The 20,270-nt window shown below is 39.6% G+C and overlaps 1 protein-coding gene across 1 annotated transcript; it reads right to left on the minus strand.

The window, feature by feature from the left end:
* Positions 1-12,638: 12,638 nt before the first annotated feature.
* On the minus strand, positions 12,639-15,878 carry LOC114252401 (uncharacterized). The gene has a single exon (XM_089732533.1). It carries the CDS (start codon positions 15,876-15,878, stop codon positions 12,639-12,641), a length of 3,240 nt encoding a protein of 1,079 aa, XP_089588659.1.
* Positions 15,879-20,270: the final 4,392 nt, after the last annotated feature.

Genomic DNA, 20,270 nt, shown 5'->3' on the forward strand with positions numbered 1-20,270 from the left:
GCCACATGCTACGAGTCGGTGGACGGACACTGCAAGATCATGTCCTTGAGCGTTGAGTCGCCGGGCGGGTTGCAGCACATCTACAGTTTAAGACATCAGTTATTACGAGTATTCTTAATGCAAATCGACGTCGTTTAATGGGACACCCTTCAAACTAAAATGCAATGCATGCAAACGCGTTGGAACTATCACCAGTCCGTTATTATTGAGTATTTGTTTCCAATAATTTATTTTTATTATAGTAGACAGTGACTTCGCTGTCATCGCTGACTTCCATGAGCAACGGTGATAACTCACAAATAGTATTATTAAATATTATGTATGATCTAATCATGATGTCTGCCTGAACAGATAATAAAAATAAATACGTGACGTCATTCATTCATCGTAGAGCTTGATTGTTACCATAATATGTAGACACCTTTGAAGAACATGACCTGGTGGAATTCGACATGCCAGTGAATGTGCATGCTATTTCGCAATTCTGAAATGTGCATTTTACTAATAATGAATATAGTTGCTTAGTATTCACAAAATAATAATTAATAATAATATGTATTGGGGCCGAGCGCTGAGAGGATGCTTCATGAATTTGGCAGTTGTCATTAGTATTGATTTTAATCCTACTCCAAATGATCACGTTCAAATACTCTCTAAAATATATCACAAGTGGGTTAAAATCAGTAGAGGAAAAGCTAGGATTCTGATCAAATCAAATTGGATTTGAGGTTTGAAATATTGCATTTGCAATATCATTCCCCATACATACAATGTGTATAGGTAAAACGTACATTGTATGTATGTACTTTGCGTAATACTATTCATCTTTTTATTCGGTTTTCGGCATTACCATACTCGCTGTATGCATATTATATTAAAAAATATTTAGTAAAAATTGGCGTGAAAAAAAGTAAATAGGTACCAAGAATTTTCCTACGATAATGAGAGGCTCAAAATAAACATTGTAATATAATTGGATGTTATGATTAAAATTATATTGATGACCAGACTGTGGTTTCTAACTAACTATACTTACCTAATATTTGGTCCGTTCTACCGTATGAACAGTGGGTACTGTAATTTGGTTCAGAGGTGCGCAATCATAATGTCTGTAGAATCATCCCACTTAAAACTCAATTTATCCATAGGTTCTTTTGCTACTTAGGTCCCACTCTTTATAATAAAATTAATAAACACCTTAATATAATATATCCCCTGAACAACAAGAAATGCAGAACTTCTATATTTAATTGGTTGCTTAATTTGAACTACAAGGACACTGAAATTTTATTAAATAACTTTTAATATTTTTGATTACACCCACACACCCTCTTACACTCACTCATGCTCAGACTCATTACACACAGACACCCGTATCTTTAGTCGTTTACACGAGCTTAACTCGACTCGACTCAACCTCCAACGCGCGTTTTGGTATGCTTAGTCGTAAAAATAAACTCCACTCAAACGTCCTTGGAAAATTTCCTAACCGGAGTGAAGTAAGCGAACTGTCAAGTCAAGATACGTCGCGACGTACCTTGAACGTTCCTCAAGGCTGGTTTTCTATCAATATCCAAATAGTATGTGGACCGCAAATGGAAATATATGATATTGTTGTGCAATGGCCTGGATCTGTGCATGATTCGCGCATATTTTGATAATTTAATTTTGATAATTTTTATTAACAAAGTCAATGTTCCTTCGGAGTTGTCCGATTGCGCTGAACTTATTTTAAGTGAAATAGATGTTTTTTCTGATTGTCTCACTACTTACAGGAAAAATTTGTCGCGGATCATCTCCCAATTAAATTAATCATAAGCAATGAATGAAATGTATTCAAATCTTAGCTGTATATTTTTTTTATTTTTGATGTTAATGCACTGTCGATTGCACCTATAATTGAGGTGACATCTGCCATGAACTTTTGTCAATTTGTCAATGTTTTGTATTGATGATCACTTTGTTGGTGCAACTTAATAAATAAATAAATAAATAAATAAATAAATAGTTCGAGGTTAGACTCTTGTTTAGACTCGTGGTTAGATATTTGAAACTCCTTATTTTATTTACCTACATAAGAGTCATATTTTGCTTACTACCTAATAAATAAAGTCAAGCTTGATCAAATTTTCATCATTATTAACTCACTCGAGGACAGTTAAGGAATATTGTAATGGTCGACTAAAAATACAACTCTCCAACTACAAATTTGGAGAACAACTCTCCAAATTAGTAAATGTACATGAATAAAGGTTCTCTTCATGGAAGTCGGGGTAGTTTCAAACGCGTCAATCACGCGGCACAACTTCTCAGAAGGAAATTTGGAATCAATTTCGCAATTAAAAGTTGGAGGAGAGTTTTGAGAAGCGCGGGTTCGACACGTCGCGTGACGGAGCCAGCGCACCTCGCCTTCGCCTGACAACGTGTTCGTTATATCGTCACGCTATGCTCGGAGCGGAAAGGATCGATTCATTCTGAAGCTTTTTTCATTTAGTGAACTATTTTGCCCAGGATAATAGACTATATCTCCTCCATAGACTATGTTCTGAACAATATTTTAGGTAGTTTTTTTTGAAATTTGCCAGTATTGGTCTTTCTAGGTTATCAAATTTCGCGCTACGTTGTAACCAATATATTGTAAGGCACGATGTAGACAGTTGATGATTGTTCTTCAACCGTTTATACGAATTTAACAGTATATTGTTATAATTTTGTGCCTGCGGAGTCAGTTGGCTTGCAGGTCACTCAGTGAATTACGGGAGCCCATAGACGTCTACAACGTAAATGCGCCACCCACCTTGAGATATACGTTCTAAGGTCTCAGAGGTATAGTTACAACGACTACCCACCCTTCAAATCGGAACGCATTACTGCTTCACTACAGAAAAAGGCGGGGTGGTGGCACCTACCTGTGCGGACTCACAAGAGGTCCTACAACCAGTAATTATGCAAATTATAATTTTGCGGGTTTGATTTTTATTACACGAAGTTATTCTTTCACCGTGGAAGTCAATCGTGAACATTTGTTACGTACGTATTTCATTAGAAAAATTGGCACCCGCCTGCGGGACTCGAACACTCATGCATCACTAGATACGAATGCACCGGACATCTTATCCTTTAGGCCAAGACGATTTCAATTAGCTGGTTGTTGGTGGGACGACTGGGTGGTTGAGTACGCTCATTTGAGCCCTGTAATGCGCCTAAGACCCTTTGAGCTGAAGCTATCAGTATGCTGAGATTACTGGTGATACCCGCAGCACTCTATACACCTCATTGGCTACACCACATACTAGAACTTTTCGCTAAGTTACCGTTTAGTCTGAGATAAGGTTAAACGATTGCAACTAGCGGATTGAGAATAAGTGAGCTTTTCTCACAATATTTTAGCTCTGTTTATGAGAAAGACACAACTGCCAACTTTTCTTATACTTTCGATGAGCACATGTACTTTAAGGATCGCATAAGTAATGCATTATCTTCTATTGTACTTGATGAGGGCGAGGTTTTTCTCAAAGTTAAGCTACTTAATATTAGTAAGGGTGCTGGACCTGATCGAATACCCCCCTACTTTGTTAGGAGTTGTAGAAATGAGTTAGTTTCTCCTTTATGTAAACTTTTTAACAAATCCCTTGCTAGTGGTGTTTTCCCTAATCTATGGAAAACCGCATATATCATACCCATTCATAAAAGTGGTGATAAATCGAGATGTGAGAATTATAGACCTATAAGCATATTATCATGTTTTGCCAAAATTTTTGAATCTTCAGTTTACATGTATCTTTATAATCATTTTAAACCTCTAATCTCTGAAAAGCAGCACGGGTTCTTAAAAAACAAGTCTACTTTAAGCAACTTATTAGTATATAAGGATTTTCTTTGTAAATCTTTTGCTGCTGGAGGCCAGACTGATTCTGTCTATACAGACTTTTCCAAGGCTTTCGATAAAGTCAATCATCGTATTCTACTTCATAAACTAGTCTCGTACGGCATACACGGTAACTTATTTCGTTGGATCTCTTCTTACCTCAACAAGAGAAGTCAGTTGGTGGCCTTGAAGGGCTTTCTCTCGTCTCCTGTCACAGTAACATCGGGCGTACCGCAGGGCTCTAATCTCGGACCCTTGCTTTTTAATATATTTGTAAACGACTTAACTGAATATTTAGTTTGTAATCATTTATTATATGCGGATGACTTAAAAATATTTCACAATATTTCAAGTCCAGCTGACTGCTCCCTTTTGCAGCAAGACTTAGATACATTAGTTAAATGGTGTAATTCTAATCATATGTTTTTAAATAGTAGCAAATTTTTTGTTATTTCATTTACAAATAAACGAAATAGAATCATTAGTAATTATTTTTTGAACAATAGTGTCTTAAATAAAAGGTAAATTAAAATAATTAACTTTAAATAAGTCCGTTGTCGCTAAAGATTTAGGTATTATCTTTGATGAGAAACTTTCATTCCGTTCACATTATCAATATATAACTTCTAAAGCTAATCAACTTTTAGGTTTCGTTCTCAGATCAAGCAAAGACTTCAAGAATCCTCATTCGGTATTATACTTATTTTTTTCACTTGTGAGAAGTCTCTTGGAATATGCTACACCAATATGGTCTCCGTATTATAAAGTTCATATAGATGATATTGAAAGAGTGCAGAAAAAATGTCTTAGGATATTAGCTTACCGTTTGGAACCAGGTCGAAATAATCTTAATTATGAATATAGACTAACCCAATTCAAAATTGAATCTTTATCTCTTCGTCGTAAATGCTTTGACTTAGTCTATTTGTACAAAATCATACATTATATAATAAATTCAAGTGATTTAATTTCGCAAATATCTTTTAATACCAGATATACTGCGCGTAGATCACATTGCACTAATCTTTTTACACTTGAAGTTCACAAAAATAACATCTCATACTTTAATCCCATTGTTAGAATGGCACGACATTATAATGAGTTGGCAAGTGACAACACTGATCTTGATATATTTGAAAGTAATTTTTATAAATATTGTAAATTAGTTAAACATATTCTCAAATAATTAATATTGTCCAATTAATAATACATTAGATCTAATTTAATCAGATAGTCACTTACATATGTGTGTGAGTGTGTGTGCGTGCGGCTGTGTGTGTGTGTGTGTGAGTGTGAGCGTATGTGAGTAAGTATACATCGTATTTAGGCATCTGTTCAGTTGTAAAAAAAATTTGTATGCACCTGTTTTGAATTGCAATCCAGATTGTTATGTTAAACATTTAAACTTATAATTTCTTTGGATGTAATTTGTTTTGTGCATCAATAAAAAGAAAGAAAAAAAAAAAAATCCCCTCCGCGTGTTACTGTCAGTGACTATGCAGTGCTGGTTACATTTTGTCACACGTTACATTATCCCCTCCCTCACCGTGTCAGGCGCCGCACGCACACACTCACACACACACGCACACACAGCATGTAGTTGGTTAGTCGTTATTTGACATGCGCCGCGTGCTTCGGTTGGTATGAGATCATGCAAATTGTATGTCGTCGTGATGTAATGGACGCATTCTTTGTGATTAAGGGTGCTTTCAACTTATTGGAGTACAGTGTAGAGTTCCAGAGACCAAACGCGAAATCCCGACTTTCAAGGTCGGTGGCAGCATTGACATTGTGATGTCTATGAGATCCGATAGCCACTTAACACCAGTTGGGCCTCATTAACTCATCTATACAAATGAAAACCTCTCACAATGAAGCGTCTAGGTACAATAGAACCACGTACATCATACATACAGTGTGGCGTGTTTGTTCTGATGTTTACCGTTTAACTCCGCCAATTGAAAAGTCACATTCGATTGTAGAAGTAATTTGGTTTCGGTTTGTTCGTCGAAATAGCAACGACTTCGTGCGGCGTCGTGTCATCGTGTGGGTGGAGACAGCCACACTAATAGTTTACTTTGTCTTATGACTGAAGACATATGAGCATGTGTTGATGAGCGGTTAAAATGTTTTCAGCCTTTTTTCTACCTATGTTGGTAGCCTTAGAGGGCTATGCCAGCGTTACCGAGTGTCATAGCCCCTGCCCCTAGTAGGAGCAGTGCTTCGCATAATCTAACACCGGATCGCGACCAGCTGAGAAAATCCGGCGAGAAACTCAGTGGACTGTGTTTGTGGGTTAATTTACTCTCCAAACACTTGTTCGCAAGCGACGGGTTCGATGACACCGGTAACCGGAGTTTTCAAATGAATCCTGTTTCGAAATTTTGCAAAACATTACGAAATATGTTTAATATTGTTTTTGATTAAAACTCAAAGCAACAAGATTATTATATTTAGTTCGCTAAGTTTATTGAAGAGTTAGCGGCGGCATGCGGCATGCGGCATGTTCCTCTGTGAGTATTGCGATTTTGGGACCGCGGATAACAAACCGAAGTAAGCAAACGTTACACATCTTATTCACAATACGCGCCTAGCCGCCGCGCCGCCGCGCCGCCTCGCACGATAACGCGCACACCAACGAAACTTCAATTACTTTCTAAGATTAGCCAAAATTTAATTACTAAAATACACGATATGTTCCTCTAAATCTAATAGAGCAAGAGCCCGCGACAGCCAGACCTTCGTTATTTTATAAAAGCTGAAAGTTTCTCTGTGTATGTCTCCAGCACAGGTAAGAACGACCCCCGACTATAGAGTTCCGATTGTGGTTACTTGGGCAGGTAACAGGCAGTAAAGGTATATAAAATAGTACCTTAAATTCGTTAAAGTATAAAGTTATTTTTATTTAATTAATATTTTATTTATTTAATATATTTGTACACACAGCTGTTAGAAAAGAAACGTCAATAAGGATACAGAGTACAAGGGCACTACTTATTTCATGCTGAAATCTCTTCCAGTAGGCCCGCAGAAGGAAAGAAGAATTAGGAACACAAACCTAGTGCATACAGTAAACATTACATATAATTATATATACATATTACAAGATACAAAACAATATATATACATACAAATACACACACACACACACACACACATATACATATATATAACATACACACATATACTTACTTTATATTATAATACATTATACAAATATATATAATTTATTTAAGATGGTAAGGATAAATAATGTTCCTTAACAGATTTCTTGAATGCTGCTATGGTTTTGCACGCTCGTATGCTTGGGGGGAGGGAATTCCAAAGTATAACTGCTTGTACAGAAAACGATTTTGCGTAAGCATGTGTTTTATGAACAGGGCAATTGAGGAGAGTTTTAATGTGGGTTCTACAAGGAGCAATGGAGGGACGGGCATAGGTAAAGCGATCACGTAAATATTGTGGGTAGTTAGGATTATGTAGGATATTAAATAGGAAGCACAACATTCTAGTATTTCTGCGGAAACGGACTGGGAGCCACTTGAGCTTTTTGCGAAATTCAGAAATATGATCATATTTTTTGAGACCAAAAATAAAACGGATGCACAAATTTTGCAAACGCTCAAGCTTATTGAGAAGCTCCTCAGTGGCATCCAAGTAGCAAGCATCAGCGTAGTCCAAAATGGGTAAAATGAGACTATGGGCAAGAGAAATTTTAGTTTCCAAAGGCAAAAAATATTGGAGACATTTGAGTGAATGGAATGCAAAGTTAACTTTACTGCTAACATTGTTAACCTGCTCATTCCAGCTTAAGAAAGAGTTAAAAGTAACGCCAAGGTTTTTATTAATTACTCCAGAATATCTTTAGAAATCACGATATCTATTGCCGGACACTTTTTACAGTTGCTAACCCCTGCCGGACACCCCTAAACTTTAATAAATTTTAATTATACTTTCGTTATACTATAAAAGTTGAATTTTATATATGTTACTTAGGGACTTATAAAAATATGTTACCCCAATAGCCAGACAGTTTTAATGGTTCTTACATCTTGCCGGACACATTGAGAGCCCGCTGTGCGAGCGCGAGGTAGCAACTGTTCATGCGGGTGTGAGTGAGACAGAGTGCTTAGTCTATTGTGATCTTTTACTGCACATCAGCTGTCATTTCTGGGATTTATCGTGCATTCTTCAGGAAAGGAAAATTAAAACCATATAAAACATTAAAAAAATATCCAAAGTACCAGGAAGCTTTCAAGAATTTCCGTAACAGCGAATCAATTGAAAATTTAGATCAACAACAAAACATCTATAATATCATTCAGAGATTTATATGCAATGCTTACAATGTCCGTAATGTAATTGATGTTGATGCTGCTCGACTTCAAATATTCATCGACTCGTATACAGTCTCTGATGTAAACGAAGCTTTTGACCGAAAGAAATTGCGAATTTTTTACGTTAGCAATCTACCAACTTGTAAAAGCGAGCTATTGCAGCAATTTTTGCGATCAAATTATATATATAAAATTTGGAATAGTGCTCATCTAAAAAATCCAACCTCATATCAACCCGGATAATAATGGCAGGGTATTGAAAGATGACAAATACCAAGTTATGTTGGAGATTCGCTCAAAACTCAATCAGGTATGTAATGATTATGACAAATTATTGCACATAATTTTTTAATTATTCAAATTGTATACTTTTTCTTAATTTTTTTCAGAAACTGATGGATAAGGTATTGGATATTGGTTACAATAGACTAGAGTAACTGTAGTAGCGACGATGAAGATAACGAAATTATCGACGACAATGAGGAAAATTATAAGAACGATTAAATATTTTTCTTTGACATGTAATAATATTTTGTTTGTACTTTATAATATTAAAATAACATTTTTTACTTTCTATAACATTGCTATGAACGTAATAAAATTATTTTTTATTGGATATCTTAAAAGATCACAATAGACTAAGCACTCTATCTCACTCAGACCCGCATGAACAGTTGCTACCTCGCGCTCGCACAGCGGGCTCTCAATGTGTCCGGCAAGATGTAAGAACCAGTAAAACTGTCTGGCTATTGGGGTAACATATTTTTATAAGTCCCTAAGTAACATATATAAAATTCAGCTTTTATAGTATAACGAAAGTATAATTAAAATTTATTAAAGTTTAGGGGTGTCCGGCAGGGGGTAGCAACTGTAAAAAGTGTCCGGCAATAGATATCGTGATTTCTAAAGATATTCTGGAGTAATTAATAAAAAAAAATAACTTTATACTTTAACGAATTTAAGGTATTATTTTATATACCTTTACTGCCTGTTACCTGCCCAAGTAACCACAATCGGAACTCTACAGTCGGGGGTCGTTCTTACCTGTGCTGGAGACATACACAGAGAAACTTTCAGCTTTTATAAAATAACGAAGGTCTGGCTGTCGCGGGCTCTTGGGCTATAAATTAGATCTAAACATATTCGTGATATCTAGCAAACGAAATGTTACGAAAGTTCCGTCCGTTACATTAGTAAGAGTGTACAATAATCTTACAATAATATAAAAGAAATATCTCTTCTAAGTAATTTGAAAGTCGCAATACGTATTGGTATGTGTATCACTTGAGTATCGAACTAGAAGATACGTTCACGTTTGTTGTGGTCGGTATACGTTTAACGTAGATAGCGTAAGGAGTAAATATACCTACCTATATAATAATATGACGTGTACATCCGGTGCAAGCTGTAAAACGGTTACTTCACACACATAGCCGCGCGAAGCTGGGGCTCCTGACTAGTTGTGGAATAAAATATGTACTCTGCAAATAATACGTCTTCATCTATGAAGGTGCCGTTTTACAATACCGGCCATTTGAAACGTCATGTATATACGGTTACCGGTTACCGATACGATACCGATACCAATAATTCAAGTGAATTTTATTTTTATTTTAAATATTCTGTTTCAAATTTCAGCGTTTTTTATCAATATGGACACGATGAAAATACGAGTAGTTATAGAATAATAGTTCGGTCGCGGTAGAAATGTCGCACAAACGGCTCATTACAATAATGACGTGTACTTAGTGTGTGCGGAGTGAACACTGTAAACTAACGCACGAATTATTATTGGTTTGAACGCTCCCGATATGGAAATTTTCATCTAAAAATGAACCCCGTGGTCGCCCGACAACTAAAGTCGACATCGACGCTACAAAGGTAATAGTGGAAGCTGACGATACGAACCTGTGTAGCATCAAAACAAGATTTGTCCATTTGCGTCAAATTGAAAAGGTTAAAGGGCTTATAAGTGGGCGCCGCACCAACTGAATGATCGTCGCGCGAAGAACGCGGTGAGGTATGCCTTGCGATGCTTAACAGATACAGAATCGAAGAGATTTTAAACCGCATTGTCATTTTCGATAATAAATTGATTATATTTGATAATCGTAAGCGGCCATCGTGTTGGTTCGACCCTGGCTCAGCACCAAGGCAATGACCCAAACAAAAATAGCGTCGATATAATTTATCACAGCTTCTTACCAGATGGCACTAACCTTACTGTGAATGGGTACTGTGAACAACTGGACACAGTGATGAAGAAACTCGCGGATCTCCGGTCAGCCTTAGTTCAACGCTCGTCCCTGCTGCTCCTACACGACAACGCTCGACCTCACGCGTCACATCAGACGCCCTCTAAGGTACAAGAGCTAGGAGTGGAAGTTTTGCGTCAGCTACCAGACCTTGCCTTGATAAACATCACTCTTTGTAAAGTTTGAAAATTTTCTTGGAAGGAAAAAATTCAATACCCGACAGGCAGTACAAAATACCTTTGGAGCGTTCGTTGGCTTCCGCACACCTGACCTCTTCAAGAAGGGTGTTGAATGATTACCTACGCTGGCAGAGATGCATCGATACCATGGGTGCATATTTTGATTAATAGAAATAAACTTAATGAAATGAATGAAACAAAATTAAAATCACTGGTGGTAGGACTTCTTGGGAGTCCGCAAGGGTAGGTACCACCACCCCGCCTATTTCCGCCGTGATGCAGTAATGCGTTTCGGTTCGAAGGGTGGGCAGCCGTTGTAGGCAACTTAAGTAACTTTTCATTTTCAAACCGCGGCCACGTGGGGAAACACTATTAGTTGTAATATGTTTGTGAGGCAAATATGTTCTGAGTGCTCACGGTTGAAGTAATTTATGTTTTTGTAATTTATGGAAATTTATCCTAGAACAAGCGGCGCATCGAAGTTGGGCTTCCGTGTAACCGCGACACAAGCCCCGGATCAGAGCACGAAGCAGACCGGATAGGTTCATACATTATTCGTCTCACAGACGATGACTCCGCTGAACCAAGGTCATAATAAATCTCTAACATACGACGTGCTTTGTTCCACATTCTTGATACGTGTCCTTGTTACATACAAGTCGAGATATTTACACAATACTTGAATCCATCTTTTGTGCAAGCCCTTAGAAGCTTCGTTACCGTTTAAGTGAACAAAGCTGCGCAATGTTGAATATTGGTAGACGCTATGGAAGGAGTTAATTCGTTTATGAAAAAAATATCTGTTCTACTGGATCCATTCGAGCCGAGGAGTGCTATCCACTGAGCCGCTCCTGGAGATCTGTGCCGCCTCTCATTTCAAAATCTTCAAACGAGGTTTATTCTTTACTGCTCTTTGTTGTATTTATTCAAATGACATTGAAGAAGAGCAGCTCTGCTGCTGGTATTGGCAGCGTCCTGGTTTACAATGGTAACCGCTTTTAATCAGGTCACTTGCACACGCGTGGCCTTGAACGCTACCATTCAACGATACGGCCTTCAGAGCATCGTTCCGTAGAAGGTGATGACACCCTGCTAACGCTCAGATGGTGAATGTATACTTAATCAGAGTCATAAGATCAGATCAGATTTCCAAGCTATACTTAATATAAGTTTGGTATTGTTTCTATGAGATTTCACACACTCGTATGTGCATTTGTTTTATTAATCTTAATATCTAAGGTCCTAGAGGTCAAAACTGATCTGTTCATAATCGATGGTATGATTAGTAGTGGGAAAAACTCTTTACAAATTTTCCACCACGGCGGTGCGCTGGTTCAATATTTTTGAAGGAAGTTTTGCGGGGGCGAGTATCGCTAAAGATGCACAAAAGAGGAGAAGGCCGAGGCTAGGCTATGAGGAGTAGACGTACCTGCCAACCCGTCGCTAGCTTCTTCCAGGCTGCAGAATTCGACGCCACTGCTGGACGACGCGTAATGGCGGCGACTTGACACGGCACTCTTCTAAATTATTGTCTATAAAACTTGTATATCACTCGCGCAACGACTTATATGGTCGTCAGTAAGAATTCGTATAATAGAGATTAATATGAGTCCATGAAAATATTTATGCGAATAAATAAGCGGCGTGTGCGTGTACAGCGCGTGCGGTGCGGTCGGCGATAGTCTTCTTTTTTATTTTTGACTTTTGCTTCTTATGTTTCTTTTTTATAAGTGGCCATGCGAGAGGTTTTATGTCTACTCTCATTAAAAAAGAACCATCCCCCCGGCCTTTAGGAGATGTAGCTCCTAAACAATGAGAGAGAAGTACATAAATGTAGCGATTATGGGTGAACTAGAGAGCGGGTGGAATCAGGGTAGTGCGGTGGTACATAATAAGTACAAGTAATAAGTATAAATGGTATTTAATGAGTGCAGGATATGAAGTATTAAGTAAAAAGAATGAAATAAAAATAAATTAAAAATAAAAATGAGAAAATAGGTTATTGGGAAGGTAAAACACAAAGTTTTACTACAGGTCGAAGATAGGTGCCGTTTTGTGTGCGCACTCTGACTACTCTAACGACCCCGTCCGAGGCAGGCATTATTTCTTCAATTATGCCCATTGGCCATTGTAAAGGCGGTGAGTTTTCTGTTTTAAGAAGGACATCAGTACCTTTAGTCACCGGATTAGATTTAGTGTTCCATTTAGCGCGCGCTTGAAGCGTGTTTAGGTACTCACGCCTCCAGCGATTCCAGAATCTCTGAACAATGTCATCGACAAGTCGTTTATTGCAAACTAAATCTACCGAATCTAAACGCGGATCAGAATGAAAGGAGTCTAGCGGTCCGAGAGTTAAAAAATGCGAAGGCGTTAAAGGTTCCGGTTCTCCGGGATGAGAATTTAATTGTGCAATTAACGGACGACTATTTAAAATCATTTCGACCTGGGTAACGACGGTGAGCAACTCCTCATAGGTGAGAAGAACGTCTCCTATAGTGCGGCGTAGATGCATTTTGAAAACTCGAATCATACTCTCCCAGCTACCACCCATGTGACTAGCTGTAGGTACGTTCAGCGACCAATTGACGCCTTGATAGAGAGTTTCCTGCTCAAAGGCTTTACAGAAGGCTTTAGACCTGAGAAACTCGCTCAATTCATCGAGCTTGGCTTTGGCGCCTATGAAATTCGTTCCGTTATCGGAAAGTAGCGAATTAATTTTGCCTCGACGTGATATAAAACGACGAAAAGCGCGAAGAAAGGAATCGGTCGATAAATCTGTCGCAATTTCAACATGCACGCTTCTTGTAACCATGCATGTGAAGAGCGCATAGTAGCAGCGGACCTTGCGCGCACCACGGTAACGACTAATTAAAATTTCCTGCGGTCCAGCGTAATCAACGCCACTCCAAAGAAAGGGTTTGACGGTTTCGTTGACTCGACAAGCGGGCAGATCAGCCATATAAGGCGTCTCTGTGCGGGGGGCAGCTTTGAAACATCTGTTACAAAGACGAAAGCGTTGTTTTACGGTACTGCGACCGGAAATGATCCAAAATTTTTGTCTGAGAAGTGATAACAGTAAGTTCGGACCAGCGTGTAGGTATTTGCAGTGATGATAATCAATAATCAGCTTGACAATGTGATCCTTTTTGGGAAGCAAGATCGGATGCTTACTGTCAAACTCAAGCGAGGAGTTTTTTAAGCGGCCTCCAACGCGGAGAATGTCGTTTTTCAAAAACGGAGAAAGTGGAAGCAAAGACCTCGAAACTCGATGACCCTTGGAGAGCGCATCGATGTCGTTTTGAAAGTAATGCTGTTGAAGCGCTTTTACGACAGCAGTCTCAGCAAACTGTAGATGTGCAAGTTGCATTCGGTCCGAGCGAGGGAGCTTACCCAAGAAACGATATATATATACCACAATGCGGAGTAGCTTAGACCAAGAAGAGACGCGCTTGGCCAGCGTACAGAGAAAGGGTTCGGTCTCATCTGTAGTGATGAAGACATTCGATTGTTTTTTGAGCTCTAATATCTTTGCATCTTGTGCGGGATCAAACGTGAAGCGGTTGATGGGCCATGTGTGGACGTCATCACGAGCCCATGTGGGGCCATGGAGCCACAGCGGGTGATTCAATAATTGAGCGGGTGTGAGACCACGACTCAAGCAGTCGCTAGGATTCTGTGTACCTTCACAATGGTAGAAGTACTTGGGGTCAAGGTTGTTCTGTATTTGTGCGATGCGGTTCGCAACGAAAGTATCGAAGCGATGCGGAGACGAGTGTACCCAATGGAGGGCCACTGTCGAATCAGTAAACGCGAAAATTTCGTCTACATGACAGCGGGGAGAAACAGTATCGATAACAAATCGAAACAGCTTCGATAATAATACTACAGCACAAAGCTCTAAGCGGGCTAAGGTAACAACCTTGAGCGGGGCGACCTTGCTCTTGGCACCAATTAAATTGACTTCATTTGGTCCGGAAGCCGGTTGTACACAAATATACACAGAAGCACCCATCGCTTTTTCAGAAGCGTCCGCAAATCCCAGTAGTATGACACGGGACTCGGGCACGATGCCTACGAAGCGAGGTATTTTAAAGTCTTGCAGAGCGGGGAGTTCACTAAGAAAGCGTTTCCATGCAGCACAGATGTCGCTTGGGGGCTCTGCATCCCAATCAATCTGAGCTACCCAGAGAGCTTTTATTAACAATTTTGCGTGTAAAATGACAGGGGCACAAAATCCGTTTATGTCCCACAGTTTAGCGATTGTGGAAAGCATAAGGCGCTTTGTACATTTTGCTTGCGGGTTGAATTTAATAGCGATTGAAAATTCATCCTCGATCGGTGACCAAATTAGACCTAGGAGCTTCATATTATCCTCCTTGTCGAATTCAATTTTTGAAGATAAGCGGTTGGCTTGCGGAATCGATTTTAACACCTCGGGCGAGTTGCTAACGAATTTAACTAAGTCGAAACCACCACGTTTGAATAGTTCGATTAAATCATGAGCCAACTGAATTCCATTCTCGGGCGTATCTACCGAAACTCCTAGATCATCCATATAAAGATGATCACTGGCGATTTCCGAAGCGATCGGGAAATCAGTTTCATCGCGGGCGAGACGCTTAACTGTCTTCATAGCAAGGTACGGCGAGCACCGTAGACCAAAACAAACGCGATTAAAATGATACATTTTCGCGGTATCATCTTCGTCAAATTTGTATAGTATATTCAAAAAGCGGCAGTCTTCCTCACGAATGCCTATAGCCAAAAACATTTGTTTGATGTCGGCGGTTAAAGCAATCGGAAATAGTCTGAATTTTAAAATAATCGCGGTTAGGTCTGCTTGCAAATTAGGACCGGAATGTAAACAATCGTTCAATGAAACGTTTGTATCTATGCATCGTGCAGTTGCGTTCAGTACAATGCGGAGCGGTTTGTCTTCTCGGCTTATACCGTGGTGAGGGATGACGTAATAATTCGTATCAGTAAGAGCGGGTGCGGGTGAAATGATGTTCCGTTCGAGATAGTCTCTCATCGCGGCATCGTATTCAGTTTTTAAAGCGGTATTTGTCTGAAATCTGCGTTCGAGTGACGACAGACAGCGACGTGCGGTTGTAAGAGAATCGCCCAGAGCGGTAGGCGACCTCAAGAAAGGCAAAGCGGTGACGTAACGTCCAGTTGTGTTATCGCGGTATGTATTTAAATCATAAAAATCCTCACATTCCTGTTCGGCTTTAGACATGTGTGTTTTAGTCGGAACTGACTCCAACTCCCAGAACTTTGAGATTAAAGTTTCGATCGAGTCGTTACTCGACGATAAAAAGGCGTGATCGTTATCACAAGGCGCGGTATTATTATGACAAGGGAGCGAAGCGATCGACCCTAAGAGTATGTATCCAAATGCGGTTTCCAATAAATCAGGTTTTCCAGGCGGACCTAACAACTTTGTAGGTCTTAGGATCTGCATGAATACTTCGGCGCCAAGCAGAATGTCTATTTCAGCGGGTTTATTAAAGTGCGGGTCCGCGAGCTGTATATTATTATTACATATGTAATTAAGAGACGAAATGTCAAATTCACAACTCGGCAAGTTACTCGAAATATTTTTAAGAACGAGTGGGTTTATGCGTAAACAAAAGTTTGCATCGTACCTAGACAGTAACGTTACATCGGTAGTTCCGATTATAGTTTGAGAGCTAGTTCCTATTCCATTTACGGATCGTTCGGAATTGTCGTGGAAGATACGAAGGCCTAAATGTTTACAAGCTTGGCGGGTAACAAAATGGTTTTGCGATCCATTATCAATCAAAATTCTAATTTGAGCAAGAGTTCCGTCACTTCTTTTCACATCAGCAAGAACGGTGCCAAGTAAAACATTGTTAGTTTTTCGCGTGTTATTTGAGTTAGCACTCATACTACAAAATGGAGCGTTATTATCAACAGGCTTGTTAGAAATCGAACTTGAAGACGCGGTAGATTTCTGACCAATGACTACTGGACTATGCGTATTGTTATCAGTGTGGCGGTGTAAGTACTGAGGCGGCTGCACCGGCGGCAATGCAACAGGTGATGCTTTCTCAGCGAAGCAAAGAGTCGTATGATGTAACTTTTTACAATTAGCGCATCTATTCTCAGATTTACAAGTATTTGTGTTATGTTGTAAACTTAGACAGTTGATACAAGCACGTATCTTTTTAATATAATCATAACGTTCGCGTGGGGTAAGCGATTTAAATTTCGGGCAAGAATATAGGTGGTTATGATTAGAGTCATTGCACAACTGACATGCAGTGTTGTTTACGACGAATGATCGTGAGCTATTTTTATTTGCGTTGTTTTGCTTAGGCTTCGATGTACTTACGCTGTTCAGGTTGTTATTACCTGTCCGATTTAAAACTTTTATACGATCACGAACAAATGAAATTAAATCCTGATAAGTAGGTATGTCTTTATCACAATTATTCATCTCAAAAAGACGTGCGGTTTCTGTATCTAAGCGGTGTAATAAAGTGTAGGACATGACGAAGTCACATAAGTTAGGTATTTGTAAATTATTAAGAGCGAGGTATGAGTTTGAAAATTGATCGACAAGATTTTCTAAATTTTCAGCAGTGACTGATGAAATCGGTTTTAAAGAAAATATTTGATTCAGATAAGTACCTGCTAGGTTCCTTTTGTCTTCATATTTTGACACGAGCGCTTTATAAATAGTTTCGTAATTTTCAGCGCATGGAATGAAACCGGCATAAACATTTTTAGCTTTGTTTTTTAATTTACTAGCGAGATAAAACATTTTTTCAGTGAGAGAAAGAGATGAGTTCAAATGTACAGCGTTTTTAAAAGTTGCGAAAAATAACGGCCAATCTTTAGGGTTCCCATCGAATTCGGGAATTTCAATGCGAGCTAATTTAACACCTTGCCAACAGTCGTCATTTCTTTTGACAGACATGGTGGGTTTTGATTCTAACTGCGAACGTTTACGTTTGATACGACAATATAAATCTTCAAAAGCGAGCCACTTATTGAAGTCTGGCTTAGAATCTGTGTCGATTTTTAATATTAATTGATTTATGTCCTTGAGACATTGTTGGAAATTAATGCGTGTCTCATCGATTGTTTCTACCGAACAAAGAAAGTTTTCTAATGTTTCAGGATCATTTAAATTACTGCGAGATAAATCGTAAATACGTTGTATGTGTTCGAAATAGACTTGTCGTTGACATTCTAGAATTGTCAATTTTTGTTCAGCCGAAGACATTGTTGCGGATTGCGTAAGTAAAGGTCAATGACCTGTCAAAAAAAATTAAATATGATGAAATGCGGTGCGAATAAAATATCAAAATATATAATAAAGCGTGTTTATTCGCGTAACAAGCGGTGATCAGCGATGATTAAAATGTAATCCGGGGACGAAGGACCAATAATAATGGGAAAAACTCTTTACAAATTTTCCACCACGGCGGTGCGCTGGTTCAATATTTTTGAAGGAAGTTTTGCGGGGGCGAGTATCGCTAAAGATGCACAAAAGAGGAGAAGGCCGAGGCTAGGCTATGAGGAGTAGACGTACCTGCCAACCCGTCGCTAGCTTCTTCCAGGCTGCAGAATTCGACGCCACTGCTGGACGACGCGTAATGGCGGCGACTTGACACGGCACTCTTCTAAATTATTGTCTATAAAACTTGTATATCACTCGCGCAACGACTTATATGGTCGTCAGTAAGAATTCGTATAATAGAGATTAATATGAGTCCATGAAAATATTTATGCGAATAAATAAGCGGCGTGTGCGTGTACAGCGCGTGCGGTGCGGTCGGCGATAGTCTTCTTTTTTATTTTTGACTTTTGCTTCTTATGTTTCTTTTTTATAAGTGGCCATGCGAGAGGTTTTATGTCTACTCTCATTAAAAAAGGACCAATTAGAACTACCCGCACGCGACACACGTCTGAGCCGACGTAGAGGCAATAGAGACCCCCCGCAACGACATGGCTGGCTTATTCAAATGTATTTACTTAAATCTGGAATACAAACGTAATTACAATTTTATGGACGACAAAAAAAACGGAAACCCAAAAATAATTTAATAGTCGGTTGTGAAAGGGATTGAATTTTTGGATATTCTCGGAAACAGTTGGCACAAGACGGAGTGCACCGAGCTAAATCAATTCACCGGGCCTGCGTCGCGGATACTGCACTCACATCACTCGCTGACACATTTACTGACACTAACTAAATGTCGCATGGTTTTTTGATCTTTCCGCGACCAGGTATGTGTTCTTATACGTTTACGTTAAAAAAGTTTTATATATAATATTTTGTGTAAGAAGTAATGAAGAATAATATTAAATCACTTTCTCCCTCGTACTGTATTTTTTTTTATCTGTATGTTCGTCTGATGTTGCTAGTGGCATATATTGTACTGCAAGAAAACAGGTCGCTAAACACGCAAGAAAGAGGTCGTCAGGAGCGTGCGGCCGACGACGAGCACGAGCCGCGTCCACAGCTCAGCTAGGTGCACAAGCACACTTTAGACGTGCCCAGTTCCCCTTGCAGTAGACGCCTTTAACTCTAACCCGTAGGTAGTAGTAGTAGTACGTAGTAGGACCCCGGTAGCCGTAGTCGTCGAACTCGTGTTCGACATGCAACCTAATCTAAACATCAGCCCGCAGAGTTCTCGCCGGATCTTCTCAGCGGGTCGCGATTCCGATCTGTCAGTACATTCATTTGCGAAACAGCTACTCTTGAGATGCATCAAGTCTCCTTTGGAGGCGCTCGGGTAGCTGTTAGCAAACCCCACCCATCCTGGCTGAGTCCTTGCTCGCCCACCTGTCCTCGTGAAACTGGAACGGGCCACCATTAATCTCTCAAACATAAAAAAACGTGCCCAGTGTGAAATGTAAACATACAGTTTTAGGGCAGTTGCTAAACCGAGAGCGCGCGAGAGACGTGGCTCACCTGCGTGACGCGGTGCCAGGCGACGCGTTATATTACTACCACGATGACGCACTGCGCCTGCTCCATTGTGCTGGAGACCAGCGTACTTCTCGTCGCCTCACTGTACTCTCCGTACACTCAGTACCGGGGGAGCGAGCTGCTGCAGTAAGCGCGCCCATGTCATTGCCACATCAAGAGAGTACAGACTGTGGGTCACGTATGCCCCGAGAATGTCACATAAGACATTGATAAAAACGACAATACTACTGTATAGACTTCATGGCCAATCCGTACTAGTACCAGGCTTACTCTACACTTTAACCGATCTCTGGTAAAGTTAATATAATATTGGTTTAATTTTTTAAAACATCACATGGGCACGACTCTCTGAAAATGAAATTGAAAAAAGGTCGTTAGTGTAACAATCAACTGTAGCTTATTATGTTTATTTCGTTATAAAATTCGTCATCTGAAACGCAAGTCCGCCAAGAGTCCGTCGAGAGTCGGCGGGGAGTTTGCTGCGAGTCTGCTCTGAGTCGGCGCCTCTAGATATGACAAATACCTCTTTTTAAGGGGAAAGTTAATACGCACTTAAATGGTTGGATTCCCGGCGTATTGAGCCCGCCATTAAATGCAAATGATCCATTGCGGGCTCTGTCGCGCTCGCTAACGTTTATTGTTTTATGGGAGTGTAAGCGCTGA

Source organism: Bombyx mandarina, chromosome 13 (assembly GCF_030267445.1).
Source record: "Bombyx mandarina strain Sakado chromosome 13, ASM3026744v2".
Taxonomy (NCBI): domain Eukaryota; kingdom Metazoa; phylum Arthropoda; class Insecta; order Lepidoptera; family Bombycidae; genus Bombyx; species Bombyx mandarina.

What these genes read in the sequence shown, in the direction of transcription:
- LOC114252401 (XM_089732533.1), bottom strand. Translation starts at nt 15,878, where the DNA reads ATGTCTAAAGCCGAACAGGAATGTGAGGATTTTTATGATTTAAATACA.